This window comes from Diospyros lotus, chromosome 12 (assembly GCF_014633365.1).
Source record: "Diospyros lotus cultivar Yz01 chromosome 12, ASM1463336v1, whole genome shotgun sequence".
In the NCBI taxonomy this organism is placed as follows: Eukaryota; Viridiplantae; Streptophyta; class Magnoliopsida; order Ericales; family Ebenaceae; genus Diospyros; species Diospyros lotus.
The window spans coordinates 25851791-25875816 of record NC_068349.1 but is presented as its reverse complement, the minus strand read 5'-3'; the positions used below and the strand labels follow the sequence as shown (position 1 = coordinate 25875816).

The 24026-nt window shown below is 40.4% G+C and overlaps 1 protein-coding gene across 5 annotated transcripts in view; it reads right to left on the bottom strand.

The window, feature by feature from the left end:
- Positions 1–24026, bottom strand: part of LOC127814020 (uncharacterized) — a 92344-nt gene that overhangs the window by 1375 nt on the left and 66943 nt on the right. For 4 of the 5 annotated variants that reach the window (XM_052355232.1, XM_052355234.1, XM_052355235.1 and 1 more), the window contains 7 exons: positions 22803–22870; positions 21909–22161; positions 21559–21687; positions 21350–21456; positions 21219–21272; positions 21029–21112; positions 1048–1211 (listed from right to left, as the gene is read on the bottom strand). In XM_052355232.1, the coding sequence (XP_052211192.1) occupies positions 1048–1211; positions 21029–21112; positions 21219–21272; positions 21350–21456; positions 21559–21687; positions 21909–22161; positions 22803–22870 (859 nt within the window). The remainder of the gene's footprint in view (positions 1–1047; positions 1212–21028; positions 21113–21218; positions 21273–21349; positions 21457–21558; positions 21688–21908; positions 22162–22802; positions 22871–24026) is intronic. The other variant, XM_052355233.1, reaches the window with a different exon arrangement.

The following is a 24026-nucleotide window of genomic DNA, read 5'->3' as shown; positions in this document are numbered from 1 at the left end:
AAAATAATTTGTGAGAATGAAGTGGCGGTTAAATGGTTTGATCTTCTCAGTGTAGCCTCCTTCATAGGTACTTCAACAGCAAGACGCAGATGCATTAGTAGGCTTACCATGAATCTTAATTATGTTTGGAACTATGATAGAGAAAAATAAATATTCTCGTGTGTGTTAAAATACAAAGGTTTTTCTTTTTTCTTTCACTGAAAAATCCTACTCTCAGACATAACCTTAATGATTTATGTACTTCCATTTCTTTTGCTATTATTGTCTCATAATAGAGTCATTCCATATATATGCATGAAATAATTAATTTTGTTGAGTGCTATGAGTTCTTGAAGACTAAGACAAACGAGAGATTTGATGTTTCTCTCTCACAAGGTTGAGAGACATCTTAAGGGATGTGTATATCCATCTGTTTGCTCAGGCATGCAAAACCATTAAACTGAGGGCATAGATTTTGAACAACTGAGGCTCATGGTTTAAGGGCTTCTCCTCAAAAGGAAGTGAAAATACAAAGACGTAGGAAATAATGACTATGCAGAAAAATGACATACAGTTTTAAACCATAACTATTGCCAAGGAGGTTCCATTTGAGTTAGGCAAGAACATTGAAATTGCAATTAGTTGACATTATTTAGAGTTGTTCCAGGTGATATGCATGAACAAAGCAACATTAGATCATGAACTTCTATGGGAAATGTTAATATTTGTCGAGAAGAAATAAGAAAAGAAGAAATTAAAGTATTCAACTAGTACAAAGCACAAGTGTTTTTCTGGTTTTTTTTTTTGGGGGGGGGGGGAGGGAGGGCGCTATAATTGTCCCCCCCTCCCCAGGCGGGCACTGCCACCGCCGCCCCGCCCCCATGACACCCCACCAAGTCATTACTAACACTGGAACGATAAATAGCCTACTACCAGCAACAGTACACTACCCATTAACATGCAACAATAATACAAAACAAGTGCTATCAATCTATCACCACAAAATCAGAATCTAAAACATGGAAGTTCATAGTAAAAACTATTTACGTGATTCAGTAAGCATCATACCTAGTCCAATCGACATTTTTAGGAGTGGTAAATAATTCAAAACGAAGAGACCACTGCACAGAGACACGAGGAGTAGAAAAGGACATTGGACCATCCATGGGAATGGAAAAAAGAAAGCTTGTCTGCACCAAATCTGCAACAACCTCATGGTGGTCACTCAGAACCTACATAATCCAACAAACACATATGTAATTATATCATTCATGGTATTTGTGCACTGCCCACGCCCATGGGGGTAACAGAGAGAACTGGTTGTTATATACAAGAGCATCAATATATAGATATATTTTCCTTCTCTTTTATGCAGTTCTGATCTGAAGGACCAAAATTGTATTGCCAAACTACCCAGAGTGGAAGCTTAAAGCAAGAATATATTGCCCAAAGTATTCCCCTCCAGCATTCAATCTCGGAATATTTCAAGTCCAAATCTAATTCTAGTGAATCTGCTGCAAATATCCCAACTTTCAAATATCTATTTTCACAATTTTGAAAGTTATTAGGCTATTGTAATACACCATGCATAATGATAATTTCACAAGTACAAACCTTAATGTAACTAGTCTACTTTTTCTCTTGGGACAAAAAGGTGAAATCCCTCAACCCAGGGGCCCCCGCAGCTCAGCAAAAAGAGAAGGAAAATATATCTTCTATTCTGGGCTGAGGTGTGAAGATTGTTGGCATAAAAGAGAAGGAAAATATATCTTCTATTCTAGTCTACTTTTCCCTTTGTTCCACTATGCTGGGCTGGCTACGTGAATTCTATCTTCTATTCTTTTCTATCTATGGTGCTGACGTGTGAAGATTGTTGACGTGTGAAGATCAAGGAGAAAAGGAAAGCAGCATTCAAGGACAAAAGGAGAGCAGCCTTATACCGCTATGCCTTTTTAGGAAGTTTCTAAATTTTCTAAATTTTGTTCTTTTGGATATTTTCCCAATGTAAAATTAGGATACTTTCCTAATATGTTTTATTGTAATCTTCTTTGTTGTAATATTTCCTAAGCTGTAAATATTCAACCCTATAACTAGGGCTGTATGTGAATAAGATTATTGAGCTTTTCCATTCAATTTCACATGGTAAAAGAGCTTAGGTTCTGAAAGAATTCCAGCCTTCATTGCTTTCCAGTACCATGTGCCTCTGTTTCGACCTTCATTGTCATTCCCCTCGACTGATACCCACTGTTCTGCCTTCATTGCATATTCTACTCCATCTAGCTTTTCAAACATGTCTGAAATTTTTGAGATGGCTCCATCAATGACCTCGGGAGAGACTAACACTTTTGATACTCCGACGGGAGGGCTACCTACCGGCGATCTACCTGGAATGCACCAATCTTACCGGTTGGATGGACGAAACTGTTAAAATATGATACCAGCAAGAAACAAATCAGAGATGAATAGAGAGAGAACTGAAATCGTATTAACTTGGTTTTTCAAAGTTACAGAAAATGAGAACTGACACTGATATATATAATCAGCTAACCTCTGATATATGACTACCGTATAAGCCAGCACTTTATTTATAACCAGCAAGCTTAACAGAAAACTAAACACAGAAAAGACTAACTAAAGTTTAGTTAGTCATGTCACGTGATCTCCAACATTCCTACTCAAAACAAACTTCCTGTTAGCAGCTGATTGTTCTTCACTTGTCTTGGAGTGAGCTTCTCCAACATTCCCCCTCAAAACAAACTTCCTGTTAGCAGCTGATTGGTCTTCACTTGTCTTAGAGTGAGCTTCTCCAACAGAAGCAGGAGACAGTCGTATGCCCAGATTAGCACAAAGCAACTGAAATCTGGTCTTAGGAAGACTCTTAGTAAAAATATCAGCCAACTGATTAGATGTAGGAACATATCTGATCTCTACTTCATCCTTCTCAACCTTCTCACGAATAAAATGAAGATCAATCTCAAAGTGTTTTGTTCGAGCATGAAATACTGGATTTTCTACAATGCTCTTAGCTGCCATATTGTCACTCCAAATAATCGGCATAGGCTGAGATTTAAATCCAAATTCAGAAAACAAAGAAACCAGCCACATTATTTCTGTGACACCTTGAGCAATAGCCCGATACTCAGCCTCTCCAACTGACCAGGCTACAACAGTTTGCTTTCTGGAACTCCACACCACTAAATTGTTGCCGAGGAAAACACAAACACCACTTGTGGACTTTCTTGTAACTTTACAACCTGCATGATCAGCATCACAGTAGACGACAAGTGGTAAATCAAGAGAAACTGGAGAGAACAATAACCCTTCACCAACAAAGCTATCAGATCTCGGATCTGGAAATAGCTTCCGCTACAATTTAGGCAGAATTGCGCGCGAAAGAGATACCCGAAGGCAATGAAAAGTGAGGGGGAAAGATAGAAATAGAGAAAGAGAGAGAATCGAGAGAGAAATAGGTGAGGGAAATGTGATTCAATCGTATTTTCAAATCCCCGCTAAAGGAGAATGAGTTGGCTTATATATCCTCCTCAAGGAGGTGCCAACATTTGAATTACAATTAGCTAACTACCACTTCTACATAGCTTCTACACACTTCTAACTCCAACCGCCTACTTCCATTATTACTACATTACCCCTTCGAATAACAGACCCCCTCGCCCCTGTCCGTGACAATTCCCCTCCCCTTCAAATTCTTCTTGTCCTCAAGAAGAGGTTAGAGGAGTCCGACTGCCCTTGGGAATTGCTGGAGTAGGTCTGGGAGATGCTCCCAGGTGTTGTTTTCCAGATGGAAGTTGGACTAACGGACGAGCACCTGGGTGAGGGGCAGATTTTGTCTGTAAATCACGCGTTTGTCCACGATGGCAATAGGTTCAGCTGGTTGTTGTGATGCTGGAACAGCCGGAGGGAGAGATGCGCTCACCGGGTTAGTACCATGAGATGGTTTGAGGAGAGAGATGTGGAAAACAAGATGAATAGAAGTCTCTGCTGGAAGTTGTAAGTGGTAGGCCGTTTTGCCCACCCGAGCTAACACTTCATACGACCCATAGAATTTAGGACTAAGTTTAGAGACGGTCGCCGGTGAAAGAGTCTTCAATTGAGCATGCCGCAATTTAAGATAGACCCGGTCCCCGACTGAAAAGTTGCGGTCACTTTGCTTTTTGTCAACGTATTGCTTCATGCGATTTTGGGCGTTCGCCCATTCCTGTTTTAATGTTTGCATCACTTGTTGCCGCTGAGTGAGATAATCATCCACTGTGGCTACTAAGTTGGGGCCACCACTGACCGGAAGCAGTGGTGGTTTGTAACCAAATAAAGCCTCAAATGGGGTCAGTCATTTTCAAGGACGAGTGGTAGTTGGTGTTGTACCACCATTGTGCCAAGGGCAACCACTTGTGCCACCCGGCAGCCTGCACCAAGCACACACACCTAAGGTAGGTCTCCAGGCATTGATTTACACGTTCCGTCTGTCCATCCGTTTCTGGATGATAGGCTGAGGACATGTGGAGCTTGGTCTCCAGAGATTTCATGAGCTCCTTCCATAGGAGGCTGGTAAAGACTTTGTTGCGATCGGAGACTATGACGCGAGGCAAGCCGTGTAATTTTCCAACCTGATCAAGGAACACTCGTGCCACTTCCTGGGCTGTGAAGGGATGAGTGAGACTTAGGAAATGGCTGTATTTGGTGAGTCTGTCCACGATTACCAGTATGCAGTCTTTGCCCTCTGACTTGGGTAATCTTTCTATGAAGTCCATACTGATGCTAGCCCAAGCTTGCTTCGGTTGAGGCAATGGTTGCAGCAGCCCTGGAGGGTGAATGTTCTCATGTTTACAACGGCTACAAATGTCACAATTCTTAATATAACTCTGCACGACCTTCTTCAACCCCGGCCAATAGAACAATTGTTGTACTCGATTATATGTGCTTTGGACCCCCGAATGGCCTCCTACGGGCGAGTCGTGCAAAGTTGTTAGGATCTTCCTTCGTAGCAACTCATCATCCCCGATCACCAGCTTCTCTTTGTACCGTAACAACCCATTCCTTAGCGAATAACCCGGTTTGCTCGTGGGGTCTAATGTCAGTTGCTCCATTAGATCCCTGGTCCACTCTGTGTGTGCATAACTGGCTGTGACCTCTAGGTGCCATTTTGGTATGACAAAAGTCATGGCTGCCGCTGTTCCTTCCTCCATACAGCGGGAAAGGGCATCAGCTGCCTTGTTCTTATGTCCTTTCCTGTATTGAATAGTGTAATCAAACCCCATGAGTTTAGACATACCTTTCCGTTGGAGGTGTGTGTGTAACTTCTGTTTCAATAGGAATTTCAGGCTTTCATGGTCAGTGCGAATCACTATCTTACTCCCTTCTAAGTAATGTGGCCATTTGTCGACGACGATCAACACTGCCACTGCCAAGAGTTCCTTCTCGTACACACTAAGACCGAGGTGCTTTGGAGCTAAAGCCTGGCTGATGAAAGCTATAGGCCTCCCTCCCTGAGCCAACACTGCTCCCAAGCCATAGTTGTTGGCATCGGTTTCCAGGACAAACGGTTGATTAAAATCAGGAAGGGTCAATGTAGGGACCTCACACATGGCCTTCTTCAGTAGATCAAAGGCGTTTTCAGCTACTTCATCCCAATGAAATCCATCTTTTTTTAGCAACACCGTGAGTGGCTTGCTGATGATGCTGTAATTTTTAACAAACCGCTTGTAATAACCCGTGAGACCCAAGAATCCCCGCAAACTCTTCACGGTGGTTGGCCGTGGCCAGCCATTCATAGCAGCAATCTTTTGGGGGTCAGTGCTCACCCCCTTCTCCGATATAACATGACCCAAATATTCCACTTGGGTTTGTGCGAAGGCACATTTGGACTTCTTGTTGAACAACTTAGTGAATCTAAGGATTTGCAAGGTTAACCGTAAATGCTCTATGTGTTTGGGGAAGATGGGACTGTAAGTTAGGATATCATCAAAGAAAACCAGAATGAATTGGCAGAGATAAGGTTCAAAAATCTGGTTCATGAGGGCTTGGAAAGTTGTTGGTGCGTTAGTTAAACCGAAAGGCATAACAAGGAATTCGTAGTGTCCTTGCTGGGTCCTAAAGGCTGTTTTCTAGATATCTTGGGGGTTCATACGGATTTGGTGATATCCGAAACGAAGGTCGAGTTTGGAGAAAACTTTGGCTCCATGTAGCTCGTCTAGTAGGTCCTCTATGATAGGGATGTGGAACTTATTTTTTATGGTAAGGGAGTTGAGTTGGCAGTAGTCTATGCAAAACCGCCAACTGCCATCCTTCTTTTTGACTAAGAGAAGAGGAGAGGCATATGGGCTAAGGCTGGGTCGAATGACTGATTGCTGAAGCATTTCCTTGATCATGCGTTCGATCTCAGCCTTTTGTTTTGGGGGATACCGGTAGGAACGAATGTTAACCAGCTTTGAATTGGGTTTTAGGGTTATGGTATGGTCAAATGGTCTGGGAGGGGGTAGAGCTTTCGGTTCCTCAAACAAATCCTTAAATTCATCTAAGAGTTCATCAAGTAAGTCTAGTTGAGTTACCTCCCACGGAATGGAGCCTTGTTTTGTTGCTACCAGTTTGATTTTTCCCCCAAAATCCAGCTCGTCCTCCTCCTGCTCAATTGTTTGTATCGAGAACAATTGAGCCACCTGTGTCCACTTGCTTTTGAATAGCTTATGTAGTCTTTTGCCTGAAATGAGTTTACATGTACCCGCCTCTGCACCGCCAGTGATAGTCATTCGTTTTCCCCCTTTGTCGAAAGTGATTTCCATCTTCTTAAAATCAAAGCAAATGGGGCTTACTTCCCTCATCCAATCCACGCCTAAGATCATATCACAGCCTCTTAGCCGGAGAAGTCTTAGGTCAGCCTCGAAGTTCTCCGCCTGCATCTACCAACAGAATCCCATGCAAGGAGACTTACAGATCACCTTCTGTCCGTTAGCCACCGTAACCGACAATGGTAGAGTCCCTGTAAGTCGACAATGGAGCCTCTTAGCCACCATTTCATCCAAGAAGCTATGTGTGCTTCTGCTGTCAATGAGTATAGACAAGTCATCCTCCTGTGCCTTACCGTCTACTTTTATGATTTTACTTGTGGATACTCCCCTTAGTGCATGGAGAGAAATCTTCATTTTCTCTTCGTCTCCCTCGTTCTCTTGGGTCTCAGCTTCTTCAGCTTCTTCTTCCCCATTCTCTGTACCTTCTAGCAACAGCAATTGGCGTTTGCACTAATGGCCTGGCGTATATTTGTCTCCACACTTGAAATAGAGCCCAGCTAACCTCCTATATTCTCTCAAATTGTTCCCAAACGATGGGGATGGAGCTGGCAGAGCTAGCGCCTTCCCATTGGATCCCCCTGTTCCTCTTTCCTTGTTCCACCCCCTGTTACTCTGTTGATTAGGCACTTGCCAACCTCTACTAACCCCTCCCTGCTTCTTCGATAAGGCCTCCACCGCTAGTTCTTGCAGCTTAGCACACTCAGTAGCCTGCTGTACCCTTTTTGGTTGGAACATTTTCACTATGGGGCGGATTTCCTCGCTCAAGCTGCTGATGAAGCTTGACATGAAGTAACCTTTGGTAAGTGTGGGATTGGTAATTAACATGAATGCCTTCAATTCCTCAAACTTCTGTTGGTAGACTTGCACCGATCCACCTTGTTTCAGTTTATTAAATTCTTCTACTACGTCTAACATTCCTTTCTCCCCAAATCTTCGACACATTCCTTCCACAAATTCCTCCCAAGAACACTTGTCTCTCACTCCCATCCACCCCTAATACCATGCATCCCCCATATCATTAAGGCAGGCTGCAGCAGTTGTTACCTTCTGTTGCTCGACCACGTTGTAGAGACGAAACACTCTCTCACAACGCCTCACCCACCATCGCGGATTCTGGCCATCAAATAAAGGAATCTCCATACGTAGCATCAACGTCCCGCTCTAGTTCGATCCCTGTGCTACGCCTGATCTCCTGACACCCGCGATTTCCTCTATCATTGGTTGCTTTGCTTCCAATTCCGCAGATCCCTCCGATCTGCCATAACCCCCTAGATCGTTCAGGATCGGTTCTAAATGTTCCCTCGGAGGAAACTCCGGAGAGATTCGTACCTGAGTTTGGCGTGATAACATCAGCATAAACTGATGCATATGATCCCGGAGAGTTTAGTTTTGTTCTCTCATTTGCTCCTCCAACCGAGCAGTCTGTGATCGACTCTCCTCTCGCCATACATTCACCGCTCCATCGATCCTTCTTTCCACCGAACTTTCAAACGTATCCATCCAATTCTGCATCTCCGACATCGACGCAGTCACCTGCTGGAGCTGCGTTTCCATATGCTTCATCCGAGTGCCGTCTGCCATAGCCCTCCCGATCGCCCACGAACGTGCTCTGATACCAAATTGTCAGATCTCGGATCTGGCAATAGCTTCCGCTACAATTCAGGCAGAATTGCGCGTGAAAGAGATACTCGAAGGTAGTGAAAAGTGAGGGGGAAAGATAGAAATAGAAAAAGAGAGAGAATTGAGAGAGAAATAGGTGAGGGAAATGTGATTCAATCGTATTTTCAAATCCCCGCTAAAGGAGAATGAGTTGGCTTATATATCCTCCTCAAGGAGGCGCCAACATTTGAATTACAATTAGCTAACTACCACTTCTACACAGCTTCTACACACTTCTAACTCCAACCGCCTACTTCCATTATTACTACATTACCCCTTCGAATAACAGACCCCCTCGCCCCTATCCGTGACAAGAGCCTTTAAGATAACGCAATAAGCGTTTGCAGGCCACCCAGTGTTGCTGTTTTGGAGAGGACAGAAACTGACTCAGCTTATTAATAGCATAGGAAATGTCAGACTGGGTGTAAGTTAAGTATTGTAAAGAACCAATGATTGTTCAATACAACGAAAGATTAGAAAAGAGTTCACCCTCAGATGTTAATGCACCGGTAGAAACCATAGGAGTGTCACAAGGTTTACAGTCAAGCATAGAAGCTTTCCGCAGCAAATCAACTGTATATTTGGATTGAGAAAGAAAAATTCTAGTGGAGTTACGAAGCACCTCAAACCCAAGGAAATAATGAACCGACCCTAAGGTCTTAAGAGCAAAGTGAGTGTCCAAATCACGAATGAAAGCTTGAAGAGCTGATGGTTTAGATCCGGTAATCAAGATATCATCTACATATACCAAAACATACATAACAAACTGATCAGTCCTCTTAATGAACAGAGAAGCATCAGAAATGGCTCTAACAAAACCCCAAGAATGCAGGGCTAATCTCAACTTTGTATACCAAGCCCTAGGCGCTTGTTTAAGGCTATAGAGTGACTTCCTAAGTTTACAAACATGAGTAGAAAAGCGATCATCAATAAAACTCTCTGGTTGGATCATAAACACATCCTCATGAAGATCTCCATTTAAGAAAGCATTATTCACATCCACTTGTTGAATATCCCAGCCATAAGTCACTGCTAGAGTAAACAAGACTCGGATTGTGGGGGCCTTAACAACAAGACTAAAAGTCTCCTCAAAATCAATGCCGGGTGTTTGATGGAATCCTTTGGCGACAAGCCGAGCCTTATGTTTCGGTATGGTACCATCAGATTTATACTTTATTTTAAACACCCATTTGCAACCAATCAAGTTCATATCATGAGAAAAGGGAACCAAATCCCAGGTATGGTTGCGTTGTAGGGCTGAAAATTCATCAATCATAGCCTGAACCCACTGGGAATCTAACAAGGCCTCACGAACAGAAGTAGGTTCCATGGAACTAACAAGAACATGAGGGGAAGAAGCAAGAAATCTGGTCTTGGACCAGGTTTGCATAGGATGAATAGAGGGAGCTAATGGAGGTAAAGGATGAGGAATCCGGGATTGAGTTCGGGTGACCATAGGAGAAAACTCCATAGGGATTGAATTCGAGATTGAGCTGGAGGATGATATAGTGGCTGAACCATGTGAACCAATAGGAGAAGACTCCACAGGCCAATTTGCTCTAGATGATTTATGCAACGGAAGAGATTGAAACACAATGGTGGAAAGTCCACCAGAGGTAGAAGATGATGAAGAAGAAGAAGCCATCCTAGGTGAGGAAAACAGCTAAGGATAAGGGAACTCAGCTGCATTGAATTCTACATGACGAGAAATATAGATTCTTCCAGAAAGATGCAAGCATTTGTATCCAGCCTGACCATAGCTATACCCAATGAAAACACACTTAGTAGAGTGAAAATCAAACTTGTGTTTATGATAAGGCTGAAAATAAGGAAAACATGTACAACCAAAAGACTGTAGCTTAAGATAATTCGACTGCTTATGAAAAAGGGCTTCAAATGGAGAGCAAAAATTGAGAGGAGAAGAAGGTAAGAGATTAATGGTGTGCACAGCAGTGTTGAAAGATAAAAACCTTTCTAAAGGGAAGAGGAAAGATAGATCACCTAACTGCTCCAAGCCCCAATGCATCAAATCCCGGATTTCCTACTTGGGATATAGAACTCTTTGATCATGTCATGGTTATGGAATGCTATGTAGTCAGAGGTTAATAAAAATTATATATTTTTATCCACTACTAAAGACATATGGGAGACAGTTAGACGTACTTACTCTAAAGTCCCAGGATGCTTTGGTTATTTTTGGTAATCAAGGGGCCCTAATTGTCACTAATATTACAACAAGATGAATGGGTATTGGCTGGAGCTTGATCACTATCAAGACATTAAAATGGTATGTGATAAAGATGCAGTCACTCTCAATTTTATACTTGAAAGAGATAGAATTGTAGAGTTTTTAGCTGGACTCAACACTGAGTGTAACGACCCGTTAGGGGGTCTGGACATTTTCAAGTATTTTATTTTGGGTTTAAAAATTTTTACTTTAATTAATTGAGGATTGAAAATATATATATATTTTTTTTTGGAATGAAGTGTAGTGGAAATAATAATTTGGTAGCCATCCAATTGGGATTCAAAATGTGAGGAAGGTCCAAATAGATTGGGCCATTAAGAAGTGTTTGAAATTTTAATTATATTATGAATGGGCTTAGATTATGATAATTTATTTGGGTTAATGAGTTGGGCCATGGAATGGCCCACGGTATGGGCTGAGCCCAATTGGGAAATAAGATTTGAAATTTTTGAAGGAAAATCTCAATAAATTAAATTGGCTAGCAAATGTCAATTAGGGCTTTCACATCTAAGATTTCACACTTGTTTGTGCTAAGGAATATATAGGAAGCTTTGGATGATCAAAACTGGAAATTAGCAGTCATAGAGGAGATGAATGCTCTAAGAAGAAGTGGTACCTGGGAGATAGTTAACTTGCCCAGAGACAAAAAAAATAGTAGGGTGTAAATGGGTGTTTACAATAAAATGTAAGGCTGACAGAAATGTTGACAGGTACAAAACCAGACTGGTGGCTAAAGGCTTCACCCAGACTTATGGGATTGATTATCAAGAGACCTTTGCTCCTGTGGCAAAAATAAACTCTATCAGAGTCCTGTTGTCTTTTGCAGTAAATTCAGATTGGCCTCTACACCAACTTGATGTCAAAAATGCGTTTCTTAACGGTGATCTTGAAGAGGAGGTCTTTATGAGTTTACCTCCTGGATTTGAAAATAAACTTGGGAGTGACAAAGTATGTAGACTGAAGAAATCCCTGTATGGTCTCAAACAGTCTCCAAGAGCATGGTTCGAACGCTGTGGAAAGGCAGTTACCAGTTATGGCTTCCTTCAAAGTCAGATAGATCACACTATATTTTATAAACACTCAAAGGATGGTAAAGTTGCAATTTTGATTATTTATGTTGATGACATTATTTTAACTGGTAATAATGAGACAAAGTTAGCAGTCCTCAAGCAGAAACTTGCAAATGAGTTCCAAATCAAGGACCTGGGAATCTTAAAATACTTCCTTGGAATGGAGTTTGCAAGATCCAAAGAAGGCATCTTTGTCAATCAGAGAAAATATGTTCTTGACCTTCTTGGACAAATAGGATTACTCGGCTGCAAGGTGTCAGAAACTCCCATTGAGCCTAATGTGAAACTATATGCTGTCAAAGCTAAAGAGGTAAAGGATAGGGAACAATATTAGAGACTTGTGGGCAAATTAATCTACCTGTCTCATATGCGACCCGACATTGCTTTTGCAGTGAGTGTGATGAGTCAATTTATGCACTCACTAGGGCCAGAGCATTTTGAAGCAGTCTACAGAATCCTAAGATATCTGAAAGGGACTCCTAGAAGAGGCTTACTATTCAAGAAACATGGCCACCTACAAGTTGAGATCTACACTAATGCAGATTAGGCAGAGAGTGTTAATGATAGGAGATCTACTTCAGGCTATTGTTTGTTTGTTGAGGGAAACCTTGTCACCTGGCGAAGCAAAAAACAAAATGTGGTGGCTAGAAATAGTGCAGAAGCAGAATTCAGAGCTGTTGCTCATGGAATCTGTGAGGGGATGTGGATCAAAAGGGTTCTTGAAGAGCTGAAATCTCTTCAATCAAAACCTATAAAAGTCTATTGTGATAACAAGGCTGCCATCTCTATTGCTCATAATCCGGTGTTGCATGATCGTACGAAACATATAGAAGTGGACAAACATTTCATCAAGGAGAAGCTTGATGCTAGAATAATATGCATGCCATACCTTCCAACAATTGAACAAATTGCTGATGTTCTAACTAAGGGTCTTCATAAGAAGCAATTTGATAAACTTATTGGCAAGCTAGCTATGGAAGACATCTACAAGCCAGCTTGAGGGGGAGTGCTGGAAATATGCTAAAATCAAGAAAGATTTGTCCTTGATCCTAGAATATTCTAGGATTTAAGTTTTTAATATGTAAATATAGTAAGTCAAGGATGTAGTTTAGGATGCTGCCCATATTTAGATTATTTCCTTCGTTTTTTGTTTATAATCCTCTCCTTAAAAGAGGATGTTGTTCTTGCTCATTTGTATCAATTAAGATAAATTGTCTTTGATTATTTCTAAGAAGACATCGACACCTATTGCATCTACTGGATTAGACCCTGTCTCTGACCATTCTGATCAGATTGCTACTAATCATCACAACCATCATCTTAGCCCTGATCAAGTAGGTAAAACTGAGGCATCCACCCCAGTTAGGTTGAAAGGCTCTCCCTTTGTGTATCACAAAAGACAACAACCCATTCGTCATTCTCAGCAAAGATCAGCCTGATTCCCAGCCAGGTACTGAGACTATTTCTTCCTTAATGCCTATTCATTCCAATCCTGACCCTATTTATTCTAAACCAAATGATTTGGATATGCCTATTTCCCTTAGAAAAGGGGTTAGAAGCTGCACTCAACATCCTGTAACCCACTATATTTCCTATCGCAGGCTGTCCCAAAGACATAAAAGCTTCTTGACTTCCCTAGACACCATTGTTATCCCTAAGTCAGTGGATGAGGTCTTAAAGGATTAGAAATAGAAGCTAGCCATGCAAGAGGAAATGAAAGCATTGGAGAAAAATAACACATGGGATTTGGTGCCAAGACCAAAAGGGGTAGTTCCAAGGGGCTGCAGATGGGTTTTCAACTTAAAATATAATGCTGATGGGTCTTTAGAGAGGTATAAGACCCGATTAGTAGCTAAAGACTACACCCAAACGTATGGAGTTGACTATTTGGAGACTGTTGCTCCAGTAGCTAAGATGACTACTGTGAGGATTATCTTATCCCTGGAAACTCACTATGGATGGAGATTACAATAGCTAGATGTGAATAATGCATTTCTTCATGGTAATTTAGAAGAAGAAGTGTTTATAGAACAACCACCAGGTTTCAAGGAAGAAAGAGCAGATGAAGTATGCAGGGTTTGATAAGTTCTCAAAAGCCATGAAGCTGATGGGATACCAACAGAGTAGAGGAGACCACACTCTCTTTTTTAAGCACTCAGTGAAGGGAAAGGTGTCTGCACTCCTAATATATGTGGATGACATCATTATAATAGGAGATGACATGAAAGAATAAAGAGTGCTAAGAAGCCAGTTAGCTCAGAATTTTGAGATTAAAAACCTGGGATCACTCAAATACTTCTTGGGAATAGAGGTTGCCTACTCCAAAGTAGATATCTTTATATCCCAATGTAAGTATATATTGGACCTTTTAAAGGAGATTGGTTTGCTAGGAGGAAAAGGAGTGGCCACTCTAGTGGAGCCTAATACTAAATTAGGAGAAGGTACCAGCAGTCCACCAATGGACAAAGGGAGGTATCAAAGGCTGATGGGCCAGTTGATTTACTTGTCACACACTTGGCCAAATATTGCCTATGTAGTGAGCTTGGTGAGTCAATTTATGTATAATCCTAATGAACATCATATGCATGCTGTAAGAAGGATATTGTGTTACCTGAAAACTACCCTAAGCAAGGGAATTCTACTCAAAACATGTGGTATCTTGGATATAGAAGGCTATACAGATGCAGATTATGCTGGATCATTAGTGGATAGAATGTCCACTACTGGATATTGTGTGTTTCTAGGTAAGAACTTGGTTTCTTGGCGAAGTAAGATACAGAGTATAGTGGCAAGTTCAAGTGTTGAAGCTGAATTAAGGGCTATGGCACTCGGCTTATGCAAATTGCTATGGCTAAGGATTGTTCTATAAGACCTAAAGATTGATGTTAATGAGCTAATGAGGTTATTTTGTGATAACCAATAAGCCATAAGTATTATTCATAATCCTGTTTTGCATGACAAGACTAAACACATTGAAATTGACCGGCATTTTATAAAGGAAAAACTTGAGAAAGATATACTTCGAATACCTTATGTTCCATTTGAGAAATAGGTGGTTGATCTTCTAACAAAAGGATTGGCAACTAAGAGGTTCGAAGACCTAGCATTCAAGTTGGGAATGATGGATATTCATTCACCATCTTAAGGGGAAATGTTGACATGTAAAGATTGTTGATGTAATACCCCGGGAGCCCAAAAGAGAATAGTATATATCGAGGATAGGTAAGAAAGGAAACAACACCAGCTGGATACCTTTTGGGCTGAATGTTGGCAAAGAACTCTCAAGTTAACCGTGCTTGACCTGGGGTAATCCAAGGATGGGTGACCCCCCTGAGAAGTTCGTGTAGGCCCATCAGGGTAAGTTGTTTCGGTCCTTCCTATCCCTCGATTTGGAATGTTATAGTTGACATGTGAAGATCAAGGAGAAAAGGAAAGCAACATTTAAGGACAAAAGGAAAGCAGCCTTATACGTCTGCTTCTAGAATGCTATGCCCTTTTAGGAAGTTTTTAAATTCTAAATCTTGTTCTTTTGGATAGTTTCCTAATGTCAAATTAGGATACTTTCCTAATGTGTTTTATTGTAATCTTCTTTGTTGTAATCTTTCCTAAGCTGTAAATATTCAACCCTATAACTAGGGCTATATGTGAATAAAGATTATTGAGTTTTTCCATTCAATTTCACATATGGACTTATCTTTTGTAACACCCATATAATTAAATATCAAACTTAAGTCTCCCACCAAGATTTTTTTTTTTTTTTTGTCTTCCTCTACCTGTTTTGCTAAGTATTAGTGTCATTCCATCTGCTCTCCTAATAGGAGCTTTTGTTGGTCTACTTCTCACACTTACCAAACCATCTCAAACATGTTTCCCGCATTTTATCTTCAATAGGTGCAACTTTGGCCTTAGGGCTAATAACCTAATTTCTAATTTTAGAGATGGCAACTTCTCTCTGCTAAGAATCTGTATCCTTACCTGATCATACTCAGGATTAAGTGCAGCCAAAAACTCGCCCTAATTTCTAATTTTAGAGATGGCAACTTCTCTCTGCTAAGAATCTGTATCCTTACCTGATCATACTCAGGATTAAGTGCAGCCAAAAACTCTACAATCCTATCTCTTTCAAGCATGGAAGTGAGAATGACAACATCTTCACTGCACACCATTTTAATGTTCTGATAATGATCTAACTCAAGCCAATATCCATTCATCCGATTGTAGTAATCGATTACCGACAGTGACCCTTGCTTAGTAATACTAATTTTTGTTTTAATCTCAAATACAACAGATGTATCTTCCACCTTAGAATAAGTCCACCTAAATGTTTATCAAATATCATTGGCTGTAGATAGAAATATATAATTCTTGCTTACCTCTGTAGCATAGAACTCCAAAGCAAAAACATCAACATCGAGTCCTCGATATCCCATGAAGTGAATGCTGGATCAGAGGTCTTAGGTGCTAGTTCGATAAGATACACTATTTTCCCTCGACCCTTCAGGAATATTCTCACCAATTGTGACAATTGAAGATAATTTTTGCCATCCAAATAGTATGAGTGATGCATCCCTAGTAGCTCACCAGTAGGAGCACCACTAGTTGATTGTTCGAAAGGAATAGCATCTACTGCAAAGATAGGAGATGTTGTTTGAAAGATTTCTAACATGGTATAAGGCTACAAGGGCTGGCAAAGACACAACAAAAGGAGACAACTGTGGCAATGAAGGCACACAATAGACAAATCAGAAAGATCGGGTTATGGCTCCGATACCATGTGGAAAAATGGACTAAAAACTCTCCATATGAATGATACAATCCTATTAATAGAGAACTAGATTACAACATAGGAAAGATTACACATGCTAACAATAAGGAAAGCTAAGCTATACAATGTACACAAGGATTTTCTATATCAAGGATAGGAAAGTATCTAAATCTGGACAAACAATACTTTCCAAAAAACTGAAAATTAGATTAGTGATAAATCAAGCATGATTTAACTAATGAATCTCTTGAGATCATAGCCAATTATACCATGATTCCAACACAATGCATTTTCACTTTTTTACCATGTTGGACCATGCAACAGATTGAGTGTGGGGACCAACTTGGTGCTAGGTGACAGGAGGAGGATGTCATGTACCTAGGGTTTTGATAGGAGATTGGAAGAATAAGGGGGAAATTTAGCAGAAGTGTAGGGAGAATTAGAACAGGAAGTGAGGGAGGTTTCATCAAGAGAGGGATGGAGGGAATTTGGAAGAGAGAAATCAGAAATATTTCAAATGTATCCATTCGTGCCTATGAATTATGCTGGATCAATCTTATATACTAATCCATAGAGTAGTGATTTGGCGCCAATAGGGCTCCAAATATTCAAACCAAGTATAACTGAAGGTTGCTACCTTCTAGGTACAATTGCGAGCTACTTCTAAGTACAACAGGTTCGATCCAAACTAACAGCAGATAGAACAAAAGAAATACATCTATTATCTATTACTACTATACCCCCCTTAGGAGCATGACAATTCCCCCATCCTTGAGAGAGTTCTTGTCCCCAAGAACTTACAGTAATTGGCCACTGCTCTTATCCAATACCAGCTTTTTCTATCTATTTTATTCCTCTTTCTTTCTTTCTCCTTCTAGGCCTATTCTTCTTCGTTCTTAGGTTCTCAAGATCAATTCCAAGCATAAGTTTATCCAAAACTTCAATAGAAGAAATCTCATAGAGTTCAAGCCCAATATAACCAGCTCCTACAATAGTTATCCAATCAAGATTGGTCTCCAATTTAAGAACATCTTTTGAGACATTAGCGTCAATTGCCTTTGTTAAAATTAACATAAAAAGCTGGGTCGCACCTTCTGAAATCTGGCTTGCATCTTCTAAAATAACAACACTGTCACATTGTTGAGGGTTTAGGGTTTAGGGTTTAGGATAAGTAAGATTTTCCCCTACTGGTGTCGTCTTCACTTTCTCGTTACCTTTTTTAGCCAAAGCTAAGGAGTCCTCAACATTATTCGGAATCAAAGGCAATGGAACAATATCCTTAAGAACTCCAATATCAATTCCATTCTTCGCAAAATTCTAATCCGGTACACCATCCAATCCTCCAATCTAGGCACTAGTCACCAGGGGTAACGTGTTGGCCTTAGTTACCTCAGTCACTTCATCAAATACTCTCCCATTTTCCTCTTGCAACCTTTTAGTAGATGCATCTTGAGGTATTATTTCTTCTTCTAACTTCTCAACACTGCAACAAAATTCATCTCAACACTACGGGTTTCAAAAGTTGATTGAGCCTGTGTCTCTTTGAGAAAAACCAGATGAATTTCATATGCCAAAGATCTAAATGTGTTTATTCCCCACTCCAGAATGTCTCTGTTGTCTCCTTTCATTCCTATCCCTTGATTGACTACAACAATCATCTCTTGTTCTGGACTTTCGAGAATATAATTTGTAGCATCTCCACCTGACTTATGGAAAAATTCAATTGGGATACTGAATTGATACTCCTTAGACAGCATTATGAAAAACTCTTGCATCTCCTCTTGTATCACACGACCTACTTCCTCACACATTTGACTAAACTTATTATCTAGTCTCTTTTCCCATGTTTCCTGATTCTAGCTAAACTCCTCATGATTTCTATTGTAACCCAATAAAACTACAACATTCTTCTGCTACAATTGAGACCCCAATTGTTTCACACATGCCTTGTTAGCCATGGCAGAAATCTCATGAGCAGGACAAGTCGAAGACCAAGGAGCATGAGCTTTGTGCATAGTGAATCCAAAACCTTTTGTGACCTAATCGGCACTGCTTCTTGTGATCGACCTATCTCAGCCCCTGATTCGCCTCTAGATCAGCTTCACAAATCCTCAGGACCTTGAGCTCTGTACTTGAGGATCTATCTAGTGGGACACCCTTGTTGCCCAGGGCCGCTGAGGGTATCTAGAAGCTAGGCATGTAGGGGATGTAGGTGCAGGAGATTTTTGCTCGGTGGACAAGTCCTACTCTTTGGGGCATCGTTCACTTGCCACCCAACTCCCCTGTTTCCTTTGGGATGTCATGGGTTATGGGTAGAGAGTTAGCAAATGCTCCAGAATAGTAGCCTCCCATGGTCGAACTAGAAAGTGTAACTTCAGGCTGGGATCCCCTTGTTTGAGTAAACCTTGTGTCTTTAGCCATGGGGGGTGACTTTTTATTCGATTCCCACAGATGACGCCAAATTGTTGTTGCCTAATTACAAAAATTAAATTTATTTGTCTTAGGGAATAGCTTGGTAGAGCTCAAGGTCCGAGGCACCACAGGAGGGTCAACAAGTGTCGGGCTCGATTCGTTGTCCGAGAGAGCTAAAAGGATGCAAGGAGTCTCCGGGTGATTTCTGAGAGTCTTCGAGGGCCTTGCTCCCCAAAGAGTCTTCGGATGGCTAGTCTTCTGCACGGTCCGAAGGGTCTTTAGAAGAGTTGCATCAAATGGGTCTACAACAAAGGAACAATTAGAAGGCACGTGGGGAGCTTCCCCATGCAGGCTCTCCAATGCTTAAGCCAGATGATGAAGCCATGAAGCACAAGTATGAATGTTTGTATATGTGTATGCGAATGGGAGTTTTCCGATGGGTTGTCTCCCGAAGGGTTCTATGTGTACTAGGGTTAAAGTCTTTGGGTCCGAGTATCAATGTGTGTGAGATAGAATCCAATAGGATCCCAAAATGGTTCATTTTTCATGTAATAGGCGGAAATTTATAGACATTTGGTGGTGGGGTCCATGTGGCATGCTGATGTGTGTCCCGACTCTTCGAGTGAAAAGGCTTTGGATGAGGCAGACAGGACTAGAGGTATCTTTAGGGACATAGTGCCCCGATGAGTATCCTCTGGAAGGGTGCAAAGAATTTTCAGAGTCATCAGATGGCTTGGGCCTGGAAGACTCTTCAAATGAGTCTTGGGCTTCAGGGATGCTAAGGACTAGGCTTCCCCAAAGACTCTCCGGAGGCTCCGAGAGACTCTTACCTAAAAAACTCTTTGGGGTCATTCGGGCCTTTGGCCTTCTCGGGATACTCCTAGGATTTTTGGGATTTTTGGCTTTGACTTTCCTAGGGCACCCTACAACAGATTTCGAATTATCGTAAATTAGGGATTGATTAGTTGGGATTGTTGTAAATTAGGATGAACCTTTTCCCTTATTCTTCCATGTGATCCTCTATATATATTCTTAATGAAATAGAATGGTTTTTTTCCTTTTTGCCAAACTTCTATGAAAACCAAAAGGCAACTTAGCAAAACAAAAAATTACAAAAGAAGCCTTAGCATAATCAAATCCTTTCAATTAAGAGTTCAGACCAGTTTGCCTTCCAAGTTGCATGAGGACCAATGACCAACCAAATTGAATCCTTTTATACCTCCCCTATGCATTTTTGCAGCCCTCATTCTTTTTAGTTTTTTTGTTAATGATTGCTTTTAATAGTTTATACTTTGTATGCATATAAAAGTTTATACTCCTTGTTTTCTTTATATGCATTTCACTTGGCTTAAGCATGTGCTTTGCTTTGCACTTAAGCTCCATTGGCCTTCATGCTTAAGTGCGCTTAGCGCTTCTCAAAACATTGAATGCATAATATTGCTTGAAGATTGGTTTTGAGCCAAGAGTTGACTGGTGGCTTTCTAGTGGTGGAGGTTCTGCACGCATGCCCCAGTAAAATCTCCATATATCAGTCAGATGCTAAGAAAAGGGCATCTCAACCCTCATGAAACAAGTTGGTCCATAGGGTGTGGCAAGTCATGGCCACACTAACACATGCCAAGGTAAGGCGTTGGGTGGTGTATCCAGGGATAGGGATGAGGTGCCGCATTAGAGGCATGCAAAAAAATCAATAAAAATAGCATGTGAGTTTCAAATATCATTTTAGAGCCATTAGCAAGATTTCAAAGTGAGAAAGAATAAGGATCTAGAATTAGGGAAGCATCTGTTAGGTCAGAGATAGTCCAAGTAGAATTCTTTGAAGTGACAAGAAGTTTAATAAAAAGTGAATGTTATGCCAAACCTTACTTAGGTCCCTGTAATTATCCCAGTAATTTATTACTTAGAAATAAGCAGTTTACTTTAAGCAATATCCAATACACATAAAAGAGGCTAGGGGGAAAAGTAATCATCGGCAAGAAAGATTTTTTTTTGGGTGGGATTACAGAAAGAATGTAATTTTTAACTAGACATTTTCTGTGCAACAATCAGTACATGTACAAAATCAATTATAGCCATGGCTTTTAGTGTGCCATACCTTAGTAATTGTTGGGGAATGTCTCCAAGAAGGGTGCACAAGATGACGATTTATGGTCTCAGACATTTCCAAGGTAACTGAAAGCTGAAAATCACAAAGCTCCAAGTCAATCTGATAAGGCATCAATAACGAAAACAAGATACATCAAAGATTAATAGTAATTTCTTTGTCATTTAAAATCTTCAATTACCTCAAGGCATCTCCGTGGCCCTTCTTCATGGAAAAATGTAAGAGTGCCACCAATCTGTTGCAAAAGTAATAAAAAAAGAAATTTAAGATGCAGAAATGAAGGGGAAAAAATATAAGGCGAAGCGCAATTACCATATCACTAAAGTAATAAGATGAGTCAGAGTTTTTGGGTGAAAATCTCAGCAGAACTTGGTCGTCCAGTCTGATGTTATAAGATCGTCCTCGAACGAAGCTTTCTGCTGCAGAAAATTTTGGCAACAAAATTAATTTTTTAGGATTAAGGTATAAGCAAGAACGGGTAAAAAATCATATTCAAAAAGTACAATAGAAGAATGGTTTACGCGCTACGGGCTCAGCAGCCACAGGGACAGGTGATACTCTCAAGTCATCATCTGTGGAGAGAGATTTTGAATGTTTTAGCTGATGTCTTGGTGATAACATGGTTGAATATTTCTTGGGAGATGAGACATCTGTTCAAAAAGATTTCCATCACTCAAAAGAATAGCTTTAATAATTTAAAACAGATTAAAGGTTTCATCATTCAATTTGACGTGGTAAGGAAGCTGCAATAAAACTATATAGCAACCTAAGACATTGAAAAAGCCAATCACATTAACAATTTGTGGAGTGAGAACAGGTGAAATAAATTTAATAAGACAATGAAAATTAAGGTGCTCCATGAATAGCTTACCCCCACTTGTATCATATAGGACCTCAGCCACAGAAAGCTGAGAAAGCGGCATGTATGAAGATATGCTGTTGCGTTCTTTGAAATAAGAAGCATCTAGACTTGAAGACCTTCCAATCGATGACTGCAAGGATAATGAACTCCCAAAGGCTCTGTGTATGCTTTCCTTGATGGGGTTGTTGGAAGACACAGGTGAGATTTGATCCCTTGAGCTTTCATAGCCTTCATCATCTCCATCTAGTTCATTAGCTCTAGCCTGGAAGGATGTAGAACTACATTATTGCACAATGAAGGTCACAATCCACTAATGTTTGAATTGGTAGAAAATTGGGTTAGTTTGATAGATATTAGAGAGGAGGACCACATCCTAAACATTGGAAACATTAAGGGGCAGTTCAGTTGTGGGAAATACACCCCCGTTTTCCAGAAAACAGAAAATTAGAAAAAATTGTTCAAATAGAAAACTGAGATTTGGGAAATGCAGTTTTCCAAAATTGAACAGAACTTGGAAAACTCCCAAAATGAGTTTTCTAAGGTTTCCTTATTAATTTGAAGAATTGGAAAATATGGTTTTCCAAAAATTTTTCCCAAATTATCTCCATCTCTGTTCTAACACGAGTTAAACAAGAGAAACTAAAGTATCTTTTCCTTCTTTCAAAATATGTTACAATTTTCTAGATTGGAAATCAGTTTTTTGTGTTATAACATTTGAACGTGTTTTACAAATTTCCCACAGAAAATGAAAACTACAAATCTTATAGAAAATTGGAGATATAAAACTGAAAATCGTTTTCCAGAACTAGACAGCCCCTACTCCCTAACCTCCCCAATCCTCCCCTCAGAGAGAGAAAGACCAGGCGCACACACAAAATGCATTGAAACTTCTTAGCAGCTTACCCAATCAGAATCTGCATCCATCTCTTTCCAATAGACATCCAAAAGGACAGTAGAAACAGGAACAATTCCTGGTAATAATGGTAAAAGGTTTTGTTCATTTAATATGTATGGAAAATTATTCAGAGGGGAAAAAGAGGAATACCCATAAGCTACAATGGCTAAATGACAAATAAGTTACAAAGACTTCCACAGGGATGAGTTCACAAATCGGATTACAATCACATACTGCTATGCTGATTTGCCAAACCATTGTTTACAGTTAATTTTATCAGAAGTAGCCAGGAAAAAAACCAATCACATTCCTCATTGTATAAGATTATATACAGTTGGTAAATAAGAACAAATTAATCTTAGTCTTCTATAATAGCAATTTCCTAATCAGCTCCTACTGAAATTAAGAAAGATTTACAACCTAGAATACAACGGGAAAGATACAGTCAAGACAGAATCTCCTAGGAGAAAGAAATAGAAAGGAAATATGGAAACATAAATCAAGCATATAAATCCCTAAATATGGATGGGAATCTTGGTATTAACTAACACTCCGCCTCAAGATTGTGAGTAAATGTCTAGCATTCTAATCTTTCTAAATAATCTTTGACAAACAGGACTAGGCAGACCTTTTGTAAGAATATCTATAAGTTAATCACCAGTAGGTACAAAGGATGTGCAAATTAGGCCACTATCTATCAGATCTTAGAGATCTGACAAGAGTTCTTAGGAATTCAGGGGAGGATTCTAGAGAATAGGGAAGAATTTGAAGAAGAACAGAGAGGGAGAGAGAAAAAGACAGGGAAATGAGGGAAATTGAGAGAGGGAGATCTAGAGAATCGAGAGGGAGAATTTTTAGAATTTGAATTAAGACTTCTCGTGCCTTCTTGGGGGCGATTAGTCTATTTATACTGACTCCCCAAGTCACATGGGAACTCATTCCCGCCAAAAGTGGCAACCGACTAAGTACAAAAAGAATAATCATCTACGTACAATCAAGCAATGCAAACCCGTGTTTCCCCCCTTATTCCAGTGTACAACATATTAAGTAGGTACATAACAATTTCCCTTCCCTTGAGGAATTTCTTGTCCTCGAGAAATACAGAGTAGGTTAGCGACCCTAGGGAACTGCTACTAGATTGGGGAGGTACTCCCAGGTATTATTGTCTGCATGAAAGGTAGATCACTTCACTAGAACAAGGGTAATAGGGGCGCCATGCCTGTAGATGACTC